At 39.0% G+C, this 16,715-nt stretch overlaps 2 protein-coding genes across 3 annotated transcripts in view; both read right to left on the bottom strand.

Moving 5' to 3' along the window:
* The window catches only part of KPNA1 (karyopherin subunit alpha 1), a 335,799-nt gene that overhangs the window by 1,531 nt on the left and 317,553 nt on the right, over positions 1-16,715 (bottom strand). For both annotated transcript variants that reach the window (XM_050781846.1, XM_050781845.1), the window contains 4 exons: positions 14,216-14,294; positions 9,391-9,516; positions 6,919-7,046; positions 166-344 (listed from right to left, as the gene is read on the bottom strand). In XM_050781846.1, coding sequence (XP_050637803.1) covers positions 166-344; positions 6,919-7,046; positions 9,391-9,516; positions 14,216-14,294 — 512 coding nt within the window. The remainder of the gene's footprint in view (positions 1-165; positions 345-6,918; positions 7,047-9,390; positions 9,517-14,215; positions 14,295-16,715) is intronic.
* Positions 1-16,715, bottom strand: part of MIX23 (mitochondrial matrix import factor 23) — a 304,832-nt gene that overhangs the window by 66,807 nt on the left and 221,310 nt on the right. The gene's annotated exons all lie outside the window — the stretch shown is intronic.

The raw sequence follows: 16,715 nt of genomic DNA, 5'->3' as shown, positions 1-16,715 counted from the left end.
TGACATCTTAAATACATATGCAAGCAACATCCAGTCTGCAGAAGCAGCAATTTCCCTAACAGTCCTCTTTTCATCCAGTGCCTAGCAGCAGTATTGTTTTTATTGAACTCTATCTATGACCCAATTAATTCTTCGCCATAAACTTCTTCAACCAAAGCATCTTACCATAAGCTTCTTCAATCAAAGCACAGTAAGGGTTAATGCCAGTGCCATTCCTTTTGGCTTCCTGTTCTCCAAGCCTCAGGATATTTTCCAAGCCATTTAGGGCAACCTGTACAATCTTAGAGTCCATGACCGTGAGGAGATCACAGAGCGGCTTGATACAACCTAGTTCTACTAGGTACCTAAACACAAAGAATAATGTAGTCAAACAAAACTTTAAATTTTGTTAAACTTATGAAATTAGTTAACAAGTCATCCTCAACCTTACTGCAAGGACTTAAAAAAAAAAAAAAAAAAAAGGCACTCTTTCAGCCATACAAGCTATACCTTTTCACAAAAACAAAACACCCTCTAAATAAATTATCCCAAACCAGTTCTCTGGCACCTTTCTCCATTCTTTTCCCTTCACAATTTATGCATTCCAAAAACAGGAACACTCACCTATTAAAACTTTGAAATGAGTAACTCATCAAAATAGTATAATTTTGAGTAATTTCATCTTTGTTTCCATAGAAAGCCACACCTCTCAAAACATGACACTCTTGGTGCTAAAAGCCAGCACAAGCCAGATAGGCCAAATCTTTCAAACATGACTCGAATTTTAGTAAAGTAAGTTGTGGGAAGAATAAACAAACGTCAGAGGACTCTAGAGCTGGTATTTTTCCTTTAATTCAAGCAGAATGTATAATCATATGTAATCAAGATTAATCATACTTGAACTGCAGAGACATGATTACATTCACAGTAAATAGTCATGTCATTTTTTATCATTCTGGTTTCTCAAGTTGAGTATAGAGAGGCAGGGATAATGAATCCAGTTGCATTCTGTGGATGGGTAAGGTCATTATGAAACTTACTGCTAGTGCTAATCTATTTCTCTCTCGCATGCTGCTTTTTTGTGTGGGGGAGGAAGAATTCAAAAATATATAAAAATAAATCTCTAGCCAAACAAGAAAAAAAGGAGAAAAGACAAAATTACTAATATCATGAAAGAGAATCATCACTTGATCTCATGGATAGTAAAAGGATAATAAAGGAATACTACAAACAACTCTATGCTGACACATTTGATCATTCAGATAATAAAATGAACAATTTCTTGAAAGACACAAACCACCAAAACTCAATCATGGAGAAATGAATGATGTGAACAGGCTTACATGTATTAAATAAATTGAATCATTAATTAATAACTTCCCAGAATAGAAAACACCAGGATGAGGGTTTCACTGGTGAATTCTGGCAAACATTTAAAGACGAAACGATACTAGTATTCTACCATCTCTTCCAGAAAACAAACAGTGGGGATACTTCCTAACTCAATCTATGAGGCCAGCACTTCCCCAATACCAAAATTAAATAAAGACATTATAAGAAAGGAAAATTACAGACTAATATGTCTCATGAACATGAATGCAAAAATCCTCAACAAAACATTATCAAATCAAATCCAAGAATGTGTATGAAGAATTATATACCAAGTGGATTTATTCCAAATATGCCAGGCTGATCTGTCATTTTAAAAAAATGAATCAATGTAATCAACTTATGATCACTTCAACAGATGCAAAAAAGCATTTAACAAAATCCAATGCCCATTCATGATAAAAACTCAGCAAACAGGCCAGGCGTGGTGGCTCACGCCTGTAATCCCAACTCTTCGGGAGGCAGACGCAGGTGGATCACCTGAGGTCAGGAGTTCAAGACTAGTCTAGTCCACATGATGAAACCCCATCTCTACTAAAAACACAAAAATCAGCCAGACATGGTGGCGGGCACCTGTATTCCCAGCTACTTGGGAGGCTGAGGCAGAATCGCTTGAACCCAGGAGGCAGAGGATGCAGTGAGCTGAGATCGTACCACTGCACTCCAGCCTGGGCGACAAAAGCAAAATTCAGTCTCAATAAATAAACAAACAAGCAAACAACCCAGCAAACAAAGAGACAGAACTTCCTTAAGAGATTCTTTGATAGAATCTCAACAAAGAACATACAGTTAACATTATACTTAATGATGAGAAAGACTGGTAATAAAGCAAGGATGTACTCTCTCACCACTCCTATTCAACAGTGCACTGGAAGTCCCACATAATGCAGTAAGAAAAGGGAATAAAAAGTATACAGATTAGGAAGGAAGAAATTAAGACTGTCTTTCTTTTCAGATGACATCATTATGTAGAAGGCCCCAAAGAATTTATTTAGAAGGTTGTACGATACAAGGTTAGTAACAATTCAATTACCATCCTATATTCCAGTAATTAACAATTGGAATTTGAAATTAAAAAGACAGTATCTCAACCCCAGTACTTTGGGAAGCCAAGGCAGGCGGATCTCAAGGTCAGGAGTTCAAAACCAGCCTGGCCAACATGGGGAATCCCTGTCTCTACTAAAAATACAAAAAAAAAAAAAAAAATTAGCTGGGCATGGTGGTGGGCGTCTGTAATCCCAGCTACTCAGTAGGCTGAGGCAGGAGAATCGCTTCAAACTGGAAGGTGGAGGTTGCAGTGAGTCAAGATCGTGCCACTGAACTCCAGCCTGGGAGAAAGAGCAAAACTCTGTCTCATAAAAAAAAAAAAAAAAAAAAAAAAGACAATATCTCATTTACATCAGCATCAAAAAAGTGTAAATCTAATAAAATATGTACAACAGGGTATATATGAGGAAAACTACAAAATTGATGATCTAAAAAAAAAAATGGAGAAATATTCCATGCTCATGGACAAGACAACTCAATATTGTTAAGATGGCAATTCTTCCCAACTTGATCTACGGATTCAATGTGATAATCCCAGACAAAAATCCCAACAATAGATACCCACAAACTGATTCTAAAGTTTATATGGGAAGGCAAAAGGCCCAGAATAGTCAATACAATACTGAAGAACAAAGTTGGAGGAACGACATTATCAACTTACTATAATCTAATCAAGACAGTATGGTATTGGTGAAAGGACAAACAAAAAAACCTATGGAACAAAATAGAGGGCCCAGACATTCACAATACTTGAATGTTTGTTCCCCTGATGGTATCCTAGATGCCATTTAGGCTTTCTTTTCTTCTCTTTTCTCTTCCCTCCCTCCCTCCCTCCTTCCTTCCTCTCTTTTCTTTTGTTTCTTTTCCTTCCTTCCTCCCTCCCTCCCTCTCTTTCTCTTTCTCTCTCTCTCTCTCTCTCTTTCTTTCTTGTATATCTGACTGGGTTATTTCAAAAGACCTATCTTTAAGTTTAATAATTCTTTCTTCTGCGTGATCTAATACACTGCTGAAGGTCTCAACTGTATTTTTACTTCACTCATTAAATTCTTTAGTGCTGGGAATCTTTTTGTATGTTATTATTGCTTCTTAAATTGTGTGGTGGTAGGATGGTAGGAGATGCTCATAACAACTTTTGTTTTGTAAATATGTATTCTTTGATTTAACCCACCACCACTACTACTACCATCATTCACGGATTCACCAAAAGTTGGGTAATAATTATACTTGTTTTTATTAATCTTTCTTACATTTATGTATAGCTCACATCTGTTTCAATGTTTAATATTAGAAGGTTTGGGGGTCTATATTTTGAAGGTTGGTGATGTTTCCTTGACCAGAAATATCATGTAGTAACTCAACTGATTTATATTAATTAGCCTATGGTAAAATTGGTTTTGATATACAATGTTTCTCTTAAAGTTTCCTGGAACCTATCAATGATATTAAGTGAGGACTTCCTATACTGTACTAGCAGAGTGTGTGTGTGTGTGTTTGGTTTCTCAGATAAACTGCAAATTCATGCACGCACACACAAAAAAAGAATAGAGGGCCCAGAAACACACCCACACAAAAACAGTCAACTGATCTTTAACAGAAGAGCAAAGGCAATTTAGTGGACAAGGGATTCCACCTTTTCAACAGTGCTAAAACAACTGAACATCCATACAGAAAAATAATGAACCTAGACACAGGCCTTACTGTGTGTTACTCATGAGGTTAGACAGGCCAAGTCTTCCCAATACCCAAGACTGAGGCTTTCATCCCAGTATTCACCAATCAATTACTTAATCATCCTTGTGAAAGAATGACCTATAGCAAGACTGACCTGCCACCTCCAAAAACACTGCATTCTCTCACTTTTCCTCATGCTATTCTCCCCTCCAAAATTGCCAAATCTCTATACAAATGGTAAGTTTCACTTCTTTGACGAATCTTTCTCCTATTTCAGTTAATAATCCTTATCTCTCATTAAGAACATATGTTATATATGTATTAACATTTGATTATATTCACCCTAAAATTCTAGGTATTTCCTAAAACATTCTTTTGAGACAGAGTCATTCTGTCTCCCAGGGTGGAATGCAGTGGCACAATCTTGTCTCACTGCAACCAACGTCTGCCTCCTCTCATTTCAGCCTCCCAAGTACCTGGAACTACAGGAGAACACCAACACGCCCAGCTAATTTTTGTAGAGACAGGGTTTCTCTATGTTGGCTAGGCTGACCTAGCCTAGGTCTCTAACTCCTGACCTCAAGTGCCTTGTCCTCCCAAAGTGCTGGAATTACAGACGTGAGCCACCACGCCCGGCCAAGATATTTCCTAAAATATTCTAATTGTTTCTTGCATCCAAATCTGGTATCTGCAACAAGAGTAAGGAGAAGCCAGATAGATGTCTTTTATAAGTGATAAGGTCAGTTTGCTTTTGTAATTTGGACTGTAATATTTTTGTGACATTCTTTCAAGATAACTCTTCTTGTGGGGAAGAAGAAACTGCTAGGAGAGTGATAATTTTATTATAAACAGCTATGCTGAATTTTACAAAGGGACAGTAGCAATTCTATGCTTCTCTAACAGAGCAAAATACTCCCGAATACTTTCTCATGAAAGATGGCCTAATAAAATATATATGTTTATGGTTTATTTCTTCTTCTTTTTTTTTTTGAAGCGGAATGTCACTCTGTCGCCCAGGCTGGAGTGCAGTGGCATGATCTCAGCTCACTGCAACCTCTGCCTTCCAGATTCAAGAGATTCTCCAGTCTCAGCCCCCCAAGTAGCTGGGATTACGGGCGCATGCCACCACACCTGGCTGATTTTTGTACTTTTAGTAGAGGTGGGGTTTTCACCATGTTGGCCAGGCTGGTCTCAAACTCCTGACCTTGTGATCCACCTGCCTTGGCCTCCCAAAGTGGTGGGATTACAGGCATGAGCCACTGCACCCAGCCTGATTTATTTTGATTAAGAAAATATATTTACTATAAAATATAGAGATAATAATTATAAATGTGAATTTGAACATAAAGCTTATTCAAATAACTATAGTACTTCATTATTTTTGCCATCTGGTGACAGCATAATTAAAATCATGGTACCCTAGAACCAGAATTTTGGAGGTTGGAAAAAACCTACAAGACAAATGCGCTATGTCTCCCTGAAATAACCTGCCCATGATGAACTTTACCAAAATAGCTACTGCATGTGTTAATTTGTTTGTAATTTTATTATTTCAGGTACATATTTCTTATTTTCTCTACCTGATCAATTTCTGTACTTTGTTACGACTAATTTTATTTTTTAATTCCAAACAGAATACTCAAAACTAGCATCTGATGAATGCCTACATTCAGTCCACAAAGCAACAATATAAGTAGCAGCTATGTTTGTCTGACATTACATATGAGTAAGGAGTTAATGCTTTAACACTCATTTGAAACCATCTTTCCCTAATTTTGGATTCCCCATAAAGAAAGTTAAGAAAGGCTGGGTCTAGGCTCCATTTTTCTCTTCATCATTACTTTTTTCCCTGTCTGAAATACTAGATGTCTTGAATTTTGCATTTAATTATATGATGCGCCTTTGAAGAACTGATTCCCATCCATATTTATGTTTTCTTCCACTCATTAAGCTTATAAGCTGCTCACTGGGCATGATGGCTCACACCTGTAATCCCAGCACTTTGGAAGGCCAAGACGGGTAGATTGCCTGAACTCAGGAATTCAAGATAAGTCTGGCCAACAGGGCAAAACTCTGTCTCTACTATAAGTACAAAAATTAGCTGGGTGTGGTGGTGCACACCTGTAATCCCAGCTACTAGGGAGGCTGAGGCAGGAGAATCGCTTGAACCCGGGAGGTGGAGGTTGCAGTGAGCCGAGATTGTGCCACTGCACTCCAGCCTGGGCGACAGAGAGAGATTACATCTCAATCAACCAACCAACCACTAAGCTGCTACCAAGGGACCCATTTAAGTCTTGAGCTGCTACAGTTCTCTCCCTTTAACAAATGAATACCATAGTACTTTAGAAGATACCTGCCTCTACGAAATTTGGCACTTTATTCTCAGACATACCACTCTTTCAATTCTGATCCAATTCTACTATTAAGACATCTAAACTAATAAGGGCAAGAGTAAGTTATTAAACTTGGGCTCTAGGTTCTACAAGTAACCTATACTACCCAAGATATTTCTAACAAGTAGCTCCAGAGCAGGTTGAAGCGAGGATTTCTATTGCCTCAAGCCTCAACTATGCCTTACTTCTTATATCCCAGGATTACTTTTCAGCAAAAAGAAATGGGAGAGATATAAAGAATTAAATATACATCTAATTATGACACCAAGGACAATTTCCTAAGGACTGGAACTAGACATTCTTAATAAGATCATCTCTCACTTACCTTTCCCCTCAAATGCAGATAATCTTTGACTCTAGGTAATATGTGGGAGGTTAGAAAGTGACAGACACAATAATTTTTCTTTAACTTACAATATGCTGCCTGACTGGTACTTACTTGATCTGTTCAGCTGATCCTCCAGAAGTTGCATTTGTGATGGCCCAAGCTGCTTCTTTTCTTGTCCGAAATTCAGCAGTTTGTAAAATACTAATGAGGGCTGGGAAAATGTTGGCATCTATCACAGTCTAAAATTAAAAAAAAACTTAAATGGAAAAACCTGTAAGATTTATAAAAATATTCATGATACTAATTATAACTTCTAAGCTAGTTTGACTATTAACACACCTTCTCCTGTCAGAAATAAATGGGAAAGAGTTACATCATTATCTGCCCCCCTTTTTTGTGTGAGATAAGAGTCTCACTCTGTTGCCCAGGCTGGAGTGCAGTGGTTCTCAACTCACTGCAGCTTCCACCTCCTCGGTTCAAGTGATTCTCCTGCCTCAGCCTCCCGGGTAGCTGGGACTACAGGCACACAACACCAAGCCCGGCAAATTATTGTATTTTTAGTAGAGAAGGGTCTTCACCATGTTGGCCAGGCTGGCCTTGAACTTCTGACCTCAGGTGATCCGCCCACCTCGGCCTCCCAAAGTGCAGGGATTATAGGTGTGAGCCACCATGCCCGGCCTATCCCTAACCTTTATGCTATACTTGGTATCACTGAAAACATCTTCCCTGGAGTTTGTGATCTTATAATCTCCTATTTTCTCTGAGTTCTTTTCTCTTTTATTGTCCTCTTTTGTTCCGCCCATAGTAACAAATTTTAAGAGTTCAATTTTCTGCTCCTCTGCTATTTCATTCTCACATAGCATGTAAACTTGCATGTGCGTGCGAAAACTCTGTAGTCCTCACTTCTCACTGGAGCATCAGCCCAGGGTAGCCAGCAGTTTACATTAGGTCTGCCAGTCACCTCAAACACATCATCTGCCCGCTATATCAAGTTTCCTTTTAAGCCTCTCTAGTTCACAAAGGCTATTAATTTATGTTCTCAATTTTTAAAATCCTGAGTCCCATCTTTTTCCTTTCCTTTGGCATTGCCATGCTATTCCAAGCCACTACCTCCCAGATTACCAAAAATAAGCCTTACAGTTGGATGGAGTACTTTTACTCAATCCCATTCATGTACTAACACTAAAGTAGCCTTCCCAAAATTACTTTCTCCCGGTTTCTCCCTGGCTCAAGTACCTAACATAGATTTATATCATTTCCTACGTTAAGAAACTGAGAAGTTCTGCATAAAAAAGCCTGGTGGTGACAGGCAATCAAATACAGATGAAATCACTTCATGTGAATGTTACAGATTGTTATAGCTATTAATCTCAGTTCCTAATTCAGCATTTTGGGGACAAACTGCTTTCCTGGTCAAAAACTCTTATTATACCTGTGAAGGACTTCAGCAAAGTTTGACAAAGTTGATGAATGGAAAGACACCTAATCCTGGTCCTGTCATTTTACTAGAGTTGCTCTTGAGCAAACCATTTTAATTCCATGAGCTGTTTCATCTTTTTATTCAAATTTTATTTTTATTGACAAATAGTAATTGTATATATTTTTGGGATACAATGTAATGGATGCTTCAATGCACACACACAAACACACACACACACACTATTGTGATAAATGAAAAATTTGGATTAGATGACCTCTCTGTTTCCATTCATCTCCAAGGCCTTCTATGTCTGTGTTGTCTCTTTTCCTACCCATTGTTCCCATCCTTGATCACTGCCCAGGCTGAACACTTTGGCTCACTGCTTGTTGTCCACTTGAGTTACTCTCCCACCAATACAAAGACAAAAAGTAAAAACCAAGTAACTATTTAAAGAAAAATGGGTATCCAAAAATTCATGAAAATTTGAGGCAATCTACTACATGGATCCACTGGAAAAATAAGTATCTTACTTGGAAAGAGTAAAGCCAATTGTGTTCAGCATAAAGCCCATCAAAACATTTTGAAAATACAAGACACTATTTCTTGGATCTTGGTGATACATCAAATATGAAAGACAACAGGAAAAATGAAGGCTTAATTTCAAAAGACTTAACATCTATAAGCTAGGATAAAGTAAAAAGCTGACTATGAAGTAAGACAACAACACTGAAAGTTAGTGGTCTTCAAAGCAATTATGAAAACAATATACGTTTTGTTTTATTCTGTATTGAGATGGAGTCTTGCTCTGTCACCCAGGATGGAGTGCAGTGGCACAATCTCGGTTCACTACCAGCTCTACCTCCCGGGTTCAAGTGATTCTCCTTCCCCAGCCTCCCACGTAGCTGGGACTACAGGCACCTGCCACCACGACTGGCTAATTTTTTGTATTTTTAGTAGAGACAAGGTTTCATCATGTTGACCAGGATGGTCTCGAACTCCTGACCTCAAGTGATCCACGGGCCTCAGCCTCCCAGAGTGCTGGGATTACAGGCAGGAGCCACTACACCCAGCCGAAAACAATATATGTTTTAAAGGGTGACTGAGAAAAAAACCTTACTTTTCAATAAAAATACTGAAAGAAAAGTTAGGTCCTATGAGGTTACCTGGATCTGTGCCCTATTTCCAGCTGTAATATTAGATATCGTCCAACATGCTTCCTTTTTGATAGATTCCTTTGGGCTACTCAGCAAATGCAATAAACTCTGCAGAGCTGAGCAATTCAGAATTACCTAAAAGAAAAAGTTTGAAAATTTTACTTATTGTATTGTTCTAAATATAAATGTTTAACTTAAAGAACAGATTTTATGAAAGACATAACATCTCCCCTTGAAATTTTATAAATAAGTAACTTTATACAGGTAAAAAAAAAAGTATTCACTGTTAATAAGAATTAGTTTCTAAGATTATCAATCCAGTTTCATTGTACACATTCACAACGGCTAAATTGTACTTAGTAACTGCAATAGCATTACTCATTCACCTTCCCATCCCAACAGCATAAGTCTTCTGAATGGATAAATAAATATATCAAGTGGCCAGAAAAGTCAGGAGTCTCAGATTTGTAGGTCCTCTGATAACACACTACTTGGTAGTCAATGAACGAATACGTACTTAATGAGGTATATCAGGTGCTTCATAGGATACAAAGATAAAAAAGATATGACCTCAGCTATCAGTTTATAAAGGTGAAGGAGGTAACACAAATACACATGGAGAAGGGGACTTACTCTACTAGAAACAAAAATAAAAAAAGTGTGATTAAGATAGTATATGGCAGGTTTAAGAATTAATCACTAAACAAAGAGAACAGAGATCTATTCTAAAAACAAAGGCAGCTATGTATAAAGTTTATAATAAAAATTAACCCTTTCTCCCAATGACTGGTGGCTTTGACAGAACTGGAATAAAAAGCTAAATAGATTAAAAACAATTTTTTCAAAATCAGTTCTTAACACTGATATGGTTTGGATCTGTGTCCCCACCCAAATCACATGTCAAATTGTAATCCCCAAGGTTGGAGTGGGGCCTAGTGGGAGGTGACTAGATCATGGGGTGGATCCTCCAAGAATGGTTAGCCATGGTTCTGTTCTAGTATGGAGCACCTTTCCCTACTCCTTGCTCCTGCTCAGGTCACGTAAGACATGCCTGCTTTCTCTTCACCTTCCGCCATGACTTTAGGTTTCCTGAGACCTCCCCAGAAGCAGAAGCTACTATACACATTATGTATGGCCTGCAGAAACATGAGCCAATTAAACCTCTTTTCTTTATAAACTACTCAGTCTTAGGTATTTCTTTTTCTTTTTTTTGAGACAGTTTCACTCTTGTTGGCCAGGCTGGAGTGCAATGGCATAATCTCTGCTCACCACAACCTCCGCCTCCTAGGTTCAAGTAATTGTCCTGCCTCAGCCTCCTAAGTAGCTGGAATTACAGGCACGCACCATCATGCCCAGCTAATTTTGTATTTTCAGTAGAGACAGGGTTTCTCCATGTTGGTAAGGCTGGTCTTGAACTCTCGACCTCATGTGATCCACCTACCTCGGCCTCCCAAAGTGCTGGGATTACAGGCGGGAGCCACTGCACTCGGCCAGGTATTTATAGCAGTGAAATAACAGACTAATAAAAACCCTAAGTTGCCAAAATAAACTTGCAGCTACTTAAGAGTAAATATTTTTAAAAGGAATCATAAAGCAGAATATTAGAAAATAGCTGATTTGGGGATGGTAAAAGACTGAGCATAAAAATAAATTATAGGAGAAAACAAAAATTTCATGAAACAAATGTTTTCTTGTCAAAAATCATAAAAGATTTTAAAAATGTACACCATCCAATGTGAAAAATATTTGCAACAAATGAGAGGGTTGCTATCTTCCTTGTGTAAACTGAAAAGAGAAACTAAAATTTTAATAGAAAATTATCTCATAAGTAATGAAAGAAATGCAAATTAAAATCAAGTCTTTTATGCCTATTAAATAGGCAACAGGATTTCATTAGCAAAAACGAGGACACTGCACATAAGAAATGAAAAAATGCAGAGACAAGCTATTACAAAGTATCATAAGAACAGACTACTGCGGCTATTTTCATTTTAAGAAACAGTATGGTTCTATCACTAAGGCTGGAGTGTGGTGGCATGATCATAGCTCATTGCAACCTCAAACTCCTGGGCGCAAGCAATCCTCCTACCTCAGTCTCCTGAGTAGAGTAGGTAGGACTACAGTTACATGCCATCATGCTCAGCTAATTAAAAAAAAATGTTTTTAGAGATGGGGTCTTGCTATATTGCACAGGCTGGTTTGGAACTCCTGGGCTCAGGCAATTCTCTCACCTCAGCCTCTCAAAATGCTAGGAATACAAGCATGAGCCAGCATACCTGGCCATGATGAGGCTAATTAAGAAAGAGTTCTATGCGCCAAAAATAATAGGCTGGAAAGAAGAATGAGACTAAAATCTTACGGAGAAATTCCTTTGAATCTTTTCAAGGTTCTTTATCTTACAGGCACTAAAGCAGCTTATTGTTTCTAAAAGAAGATAATGTAAATAACATTATTTCAGGAGAGATTCAGTTGTTATTAGGGGGAATAAACTGAGATGAGTAACTGCTTAGGAGAGTAGGAGGATGGGTGGGTACAGCAACAACCTGTGTGTGTGACAAGGACCAAAAGAACGTAATTTGATGGGGATCTAGTAACAATAAGAATCAAGAAGACCTGGCAACTTGCTATACAAAGTAGAAGGGAAGAAGACACCACATGTGACTGCCAAGTTTCATGTGTAGGTAAATAGAATAGTTATATCATTACTTGAAATAGGAAAAATAAAAACTTGGAACTTGCTTTGTGGGGGAAAGAAGACATACTGCGAGACGTATGTGAGATATGCAAAGCAAGCAGAAATATGTAAGAGACTACTGCAGATATAGGACTGAAACGTGAGATAGATCGGAACTAGATGTATAGATTCAGAACTTCGTTCCATTCAATAAATATTCTTTAGGTCCCTATATATTGTGCCAGAAATTATTAGATTTACAGAGGCACAGAAATAAACACTGACATAATCTACCTCTAGAATCTTAAAATCTAGTAATTAGTTACAATACAATGTGATTAGTATTCTGATGGATGAAGAAAAAAGAATAAGTACCTAACTTAAAAGTTTAGGGTCAAACAAGCATTCTCAGAGAAAATAATGATAATACCAAGAATTCAAGAACAAGAAAACATTAGGAGTAGAGAATATGGATATGTGTGAGGTGGCAGTCAGAGCAAGGGGTAGCAGTGAAGGCATATGTTCCAGGCAGAGGGAATAAACCATGTGTTAAAGCTCAGAGCTGAGAGTGGCCACAGCCAATTTAAGGAACAAATACGGCAAAAGCATACAGCATATGGAGGTAGGTGAGGGACAGAAAGATACTGATAGGGTTCAAAAATTCAGAGGGTATAAAAGACACTATAGTTGTTAAAAGTCTCTTTCCCCTTCTTGTATCCCAGTCAACAAGTTCCCCTCAAAGACAACCAATATTTTCAGTTTCCTGTATATCCTTCCAGAGAAATTTTATGCAAATATAGTCAAACATGTATTAGTTTCTTCTACTGTTCTCTTCTGAAGTGTCTGAACTAAGCCCTGCAAAGGATGAATAGAGACAGAAAAACAGGACTTAGTAACTGATGAGGGAGGTGGAGGAAAGAATCAAGCTGATTGGTCCAGGTTTCAGGGGAACTGTTGGTGCCATTCACTGATACAGGGGAACATAAGCAGAAGTTCAGATAGTACAAGGGAAAATGAGTTCCCTTGTGTAGAGAATAAATTTAAAGTAAATACATTACAGTTAGAAGACAACTGAGAGAGCAAATCTAATCTCCTTAATTTTAGAGATTAGAAAAGGCATTAAATGTATTGCTGAAAGTCAGAACTGGTGAAGAAAATGCTAAGGCTAAAACTCAATTCCCAATTCTCAATCCATGCACACAAGGGTGATCACTGACATTATAAAAAAGATCTATGAATGAGGCTGAAAGATTGCCCCGTGAATGATGTTCACAAAAGGAGACAAGAGGAAAAGGAGCTTGCTAGGGAGAAATAAGTGGTCACTGAGGCAGAAGAACCAAAAGACTTCAACGTCACAACACAGCTGAGATTTCAGGAAGAAATACAGCTAGAACAATGCACTGTGAATGGTGTGTCTTGATACAGAAGTTGAATGGAGAAGATGGGGACATTAGAAAGTAGGAGGGAAGAATCTTCCTCACACAGGGGACTTACCATGTACAAAAGGAGAAAGCTATCAGAGAAGGTGATATCGAGATGACAAAGACAGAGAAAAGATGCTACAAGAGGATTCCGATGCTCATCAGAACTATTTCAAATAGGAGTGAAGAAAAACAAATGTCTGACCAAAAAATAGTCACTATCATAGGAGAACCCCAAATTACTACAGGCAACAGGTCAAGTCGGAGATACTGAAGGTACTGAGAGTAGATGCCTAAACCAACTTTTTTTTTTTTTTTTGAGTCAGTCTCGCTCTGTTGCCCAGGCTGGAGTGCAGTGGCACGATCTCAGCTCACTGCAACCTCTACCTCCCGGGTTCAAGCGATTCTCCTACCTCAGCCTCCCGAGTAGCTGGAACTACAGGCATGCGCAACCATGACCGGCTAATTTTTTGTATTTTTAGTAGAGAGAAGGTTTCACCGTGTTGCCCAGGCTGGTGTCGAACTCCTGAGCTCAGGTGATCCGCTCACTTCGACCTCCCAAAGTGCTGGGATTATGGGGGTGAGCGACTGTGCCTGGCCCAACATTTTTAAACATTAGTGAAACACAGTATCAAGTTTCCCTAACAATATGGAGTAAAATATGATAATAGAAACATGATCATGAAGTTCAATGTACTGTTTTTAAAGGAAAAAAGAAACAGTTACCACTTCTTCATACCTGTGTCTGAATATCATCCCCTGTGACAATGTTTCCCACAGCTCGCAAAGCAGGAGAAACCACTTTATAATCATTATGCCTGCAAAAACAAAAAGTAATGTTATAGCCAACAGTTCTATCCTTAGTTTCATTTCTCTAAGATCAAAATTTAAAAACAAAAAATAGTGATAGAATTTTAGAGCAGAAATGTACCCATGGGGTTAATTAAGGGAACATTTATCATGATGATGGGATGTCTGGTGTTCCCTAGAATAACTGTCTTTCCTCTTATTTTAGTACATTTGGAAAAAACTACCAATCTTTCTGAAGAATCTTTCCCAGCTATTCCATCACCTGGATTTCAAGTTTCCCTCTCTTTCTTTAATACAGGTTTCATTTCCTCTTTACTTGCTCTTGTATGGTTGCTGAGATAATTGAGAGCAACAGTTAACATGTACGTAACATTTTTAAGTTTTATAAATTGTCTTAATTTTCACAGAGGTAAAAGTGACACATCAACAGCTGAACTAACTTGAAAATGCAAGTCAGGAGTCACACTCCAAATACAAAGGTCTTTCAACTAAACCTACTAAACTGCCTTACTGGTCCAAAAACCACTCCACAAAGCCATATGTATATATTTAAAGACAGATATTAAGTCCTTATTTCTAGCTAAGTAAGTCACTATCTTTTGATTTTCCATAAGGGTCCTATTTTTCCCTCCACTTAAATGAGACTGATCACTCTCTAAAAACCGTGCCAGTTCCTTCAAATTTAAGATGTGATGATTAAAAAGAAATGGCTGGGTTCCATTCCAAGATGGGCAAATAGGAACAGCTCCAGTCTGCAGCTCCCAGCGTGACTGACGCAGAAGATGGGTGATTTCTGCATCTCCAACTGAGGTACCTGATTCATCTCACTGGGACTGGTTGGACAGTGGGTGCAGCCCACAGAGGGCAAGCCGAAGCACGGCAGGGCATCACCTCATCCAGGAAGCACAATGGGTCATGGGATTTTCCTTTCCTAGCCAAGGGAAGCTGTGACAGACTATACATGGAAAATCAGTACACATCCGCCCAAATACTGTGCTTTTCCCAGTCTTAGCAACTGGCAGAAAAGGAGACTGCTCTCCCATGTCTGGTTCAGCGGGTTCCATGCCCACGCAGCCTTGCTCACTGCTAGCGCAGCAGTCGGAGATCGACCTGCGAGGCTGCAGCCTGGTGGGGGTACAGGCGTCTGCCATTGCTGAGGCTTGAGTAGGTAAACAAAGCAGCCAGAAAGCTCCAAATGGGTGGAGCCCACTGCACCACAGCAAGGCCTACTATCTCTCTAGACTCCACCTCTGGGCGCAGGGCATAGGCTGAACAAAAGGCAGCAGACAACTTCTGCAGACGTCCCTGTCTGACAGTTCTGAAGAGAACAGTGGTACTCCCAGCATGGTATTTGAGCTCTGAGAATGGACAGACTGCCCCATGTGGCCTATCGGGGGAACCAGCCCCCAGTATTTCAGTGTAGGTTCTATTTTCCCTAAGAGTCGGCCCGTCTGAGAAATAGAAAGTATAAAAGAGAGAAATTTTACAGATGAGTGTCTGGGGCTGACATCACATGTTGGCAGGTTCCGTGATGCCCCCAAGCGGCAAAACAATCAAGTTTTTATTAGCGATTTTCAAAGGGGAGGGAGTGTACAAATAGGGTGTGGGTCACAGAGATCACATGCTTCAAAAGGCAATAAAATATCACAGGGAAAATGGGGGCAGAGCAAGATCGCAAGGCCAGGGCGAAATCAGAATTGCGGATGAAGTTTCACATCCCACTGTGCACACATTGTCATTGAAAAACATCTTAACAGGAAACAGGGTTTGAGACAGACAACTGGTCTGACTAGAATTTGTCAGGCTAGAATTTCCTAACCCTAGCAAGCCTGAGGGCGCTGCAGGAGACCAGGGTGTATTTTATCCCTTATCTTCAACTGCATAATACAGACACTCCCAGAGCGACCATTTTAGAGGCCTCCCCCTGGGACTGCATTTTTTCCCCAGGGCTGTTCATTGCTGAGAAAAAGAATTCAGCGATATTTCTCCTATTCACTTTCACAAGAAGAGAAATATGGCTCTGTTCTGCCCGGCCCCATAGGCAGTCAGACCTTATGCTTATCTCCCTGGTTGCCTGAAAATCGCTGTTATCCTGTTCTTTTAGGATGCCCAGATTTCATACTGTTCAAACACACATTTCACAAACAATTTGTATAGATAATGCAATCATCACAGGGTTCTGAGGCGACATACATACTCAGCTTACGAAGATGACGGGATTAAGAGATTAAAGACAGGCATAGAAAATTATAAGAGTATTAAATGGGGAAGTGATAAATGTCCATGAAATCTTCACAATTTATGTTCAGAGACTACAGTAAAGACAAGCATAAGAAATTATAAAAGTATTAATTTGGGGAACTAATAAATGTCCATGAAATCTTCACAATTTATGTCCTTTGGCCGTGGCTTCAGCTGGTCCCTCCGTT

The sequence above is a fragment of the Macaca thibetana genome, chromosome 2, assembly GCF_024542745.1.
Source record: "Macaca thibetana thibetana isolate TM-01 chromosome 2, ASM2454274v1, whole genome shotgun sequence".
Taxonomy (NCBI): domain Eukaryota; kingdom Metazoa; phylum Chordata; class Mammalia; order Primates; family Cercopithecidae; genus Macaca; species Macaca thibetana.
Note: the sequence above shows the minus strand (reverse complement) of the source record. Positions and strands in the feature narration are given on the sequence as shown.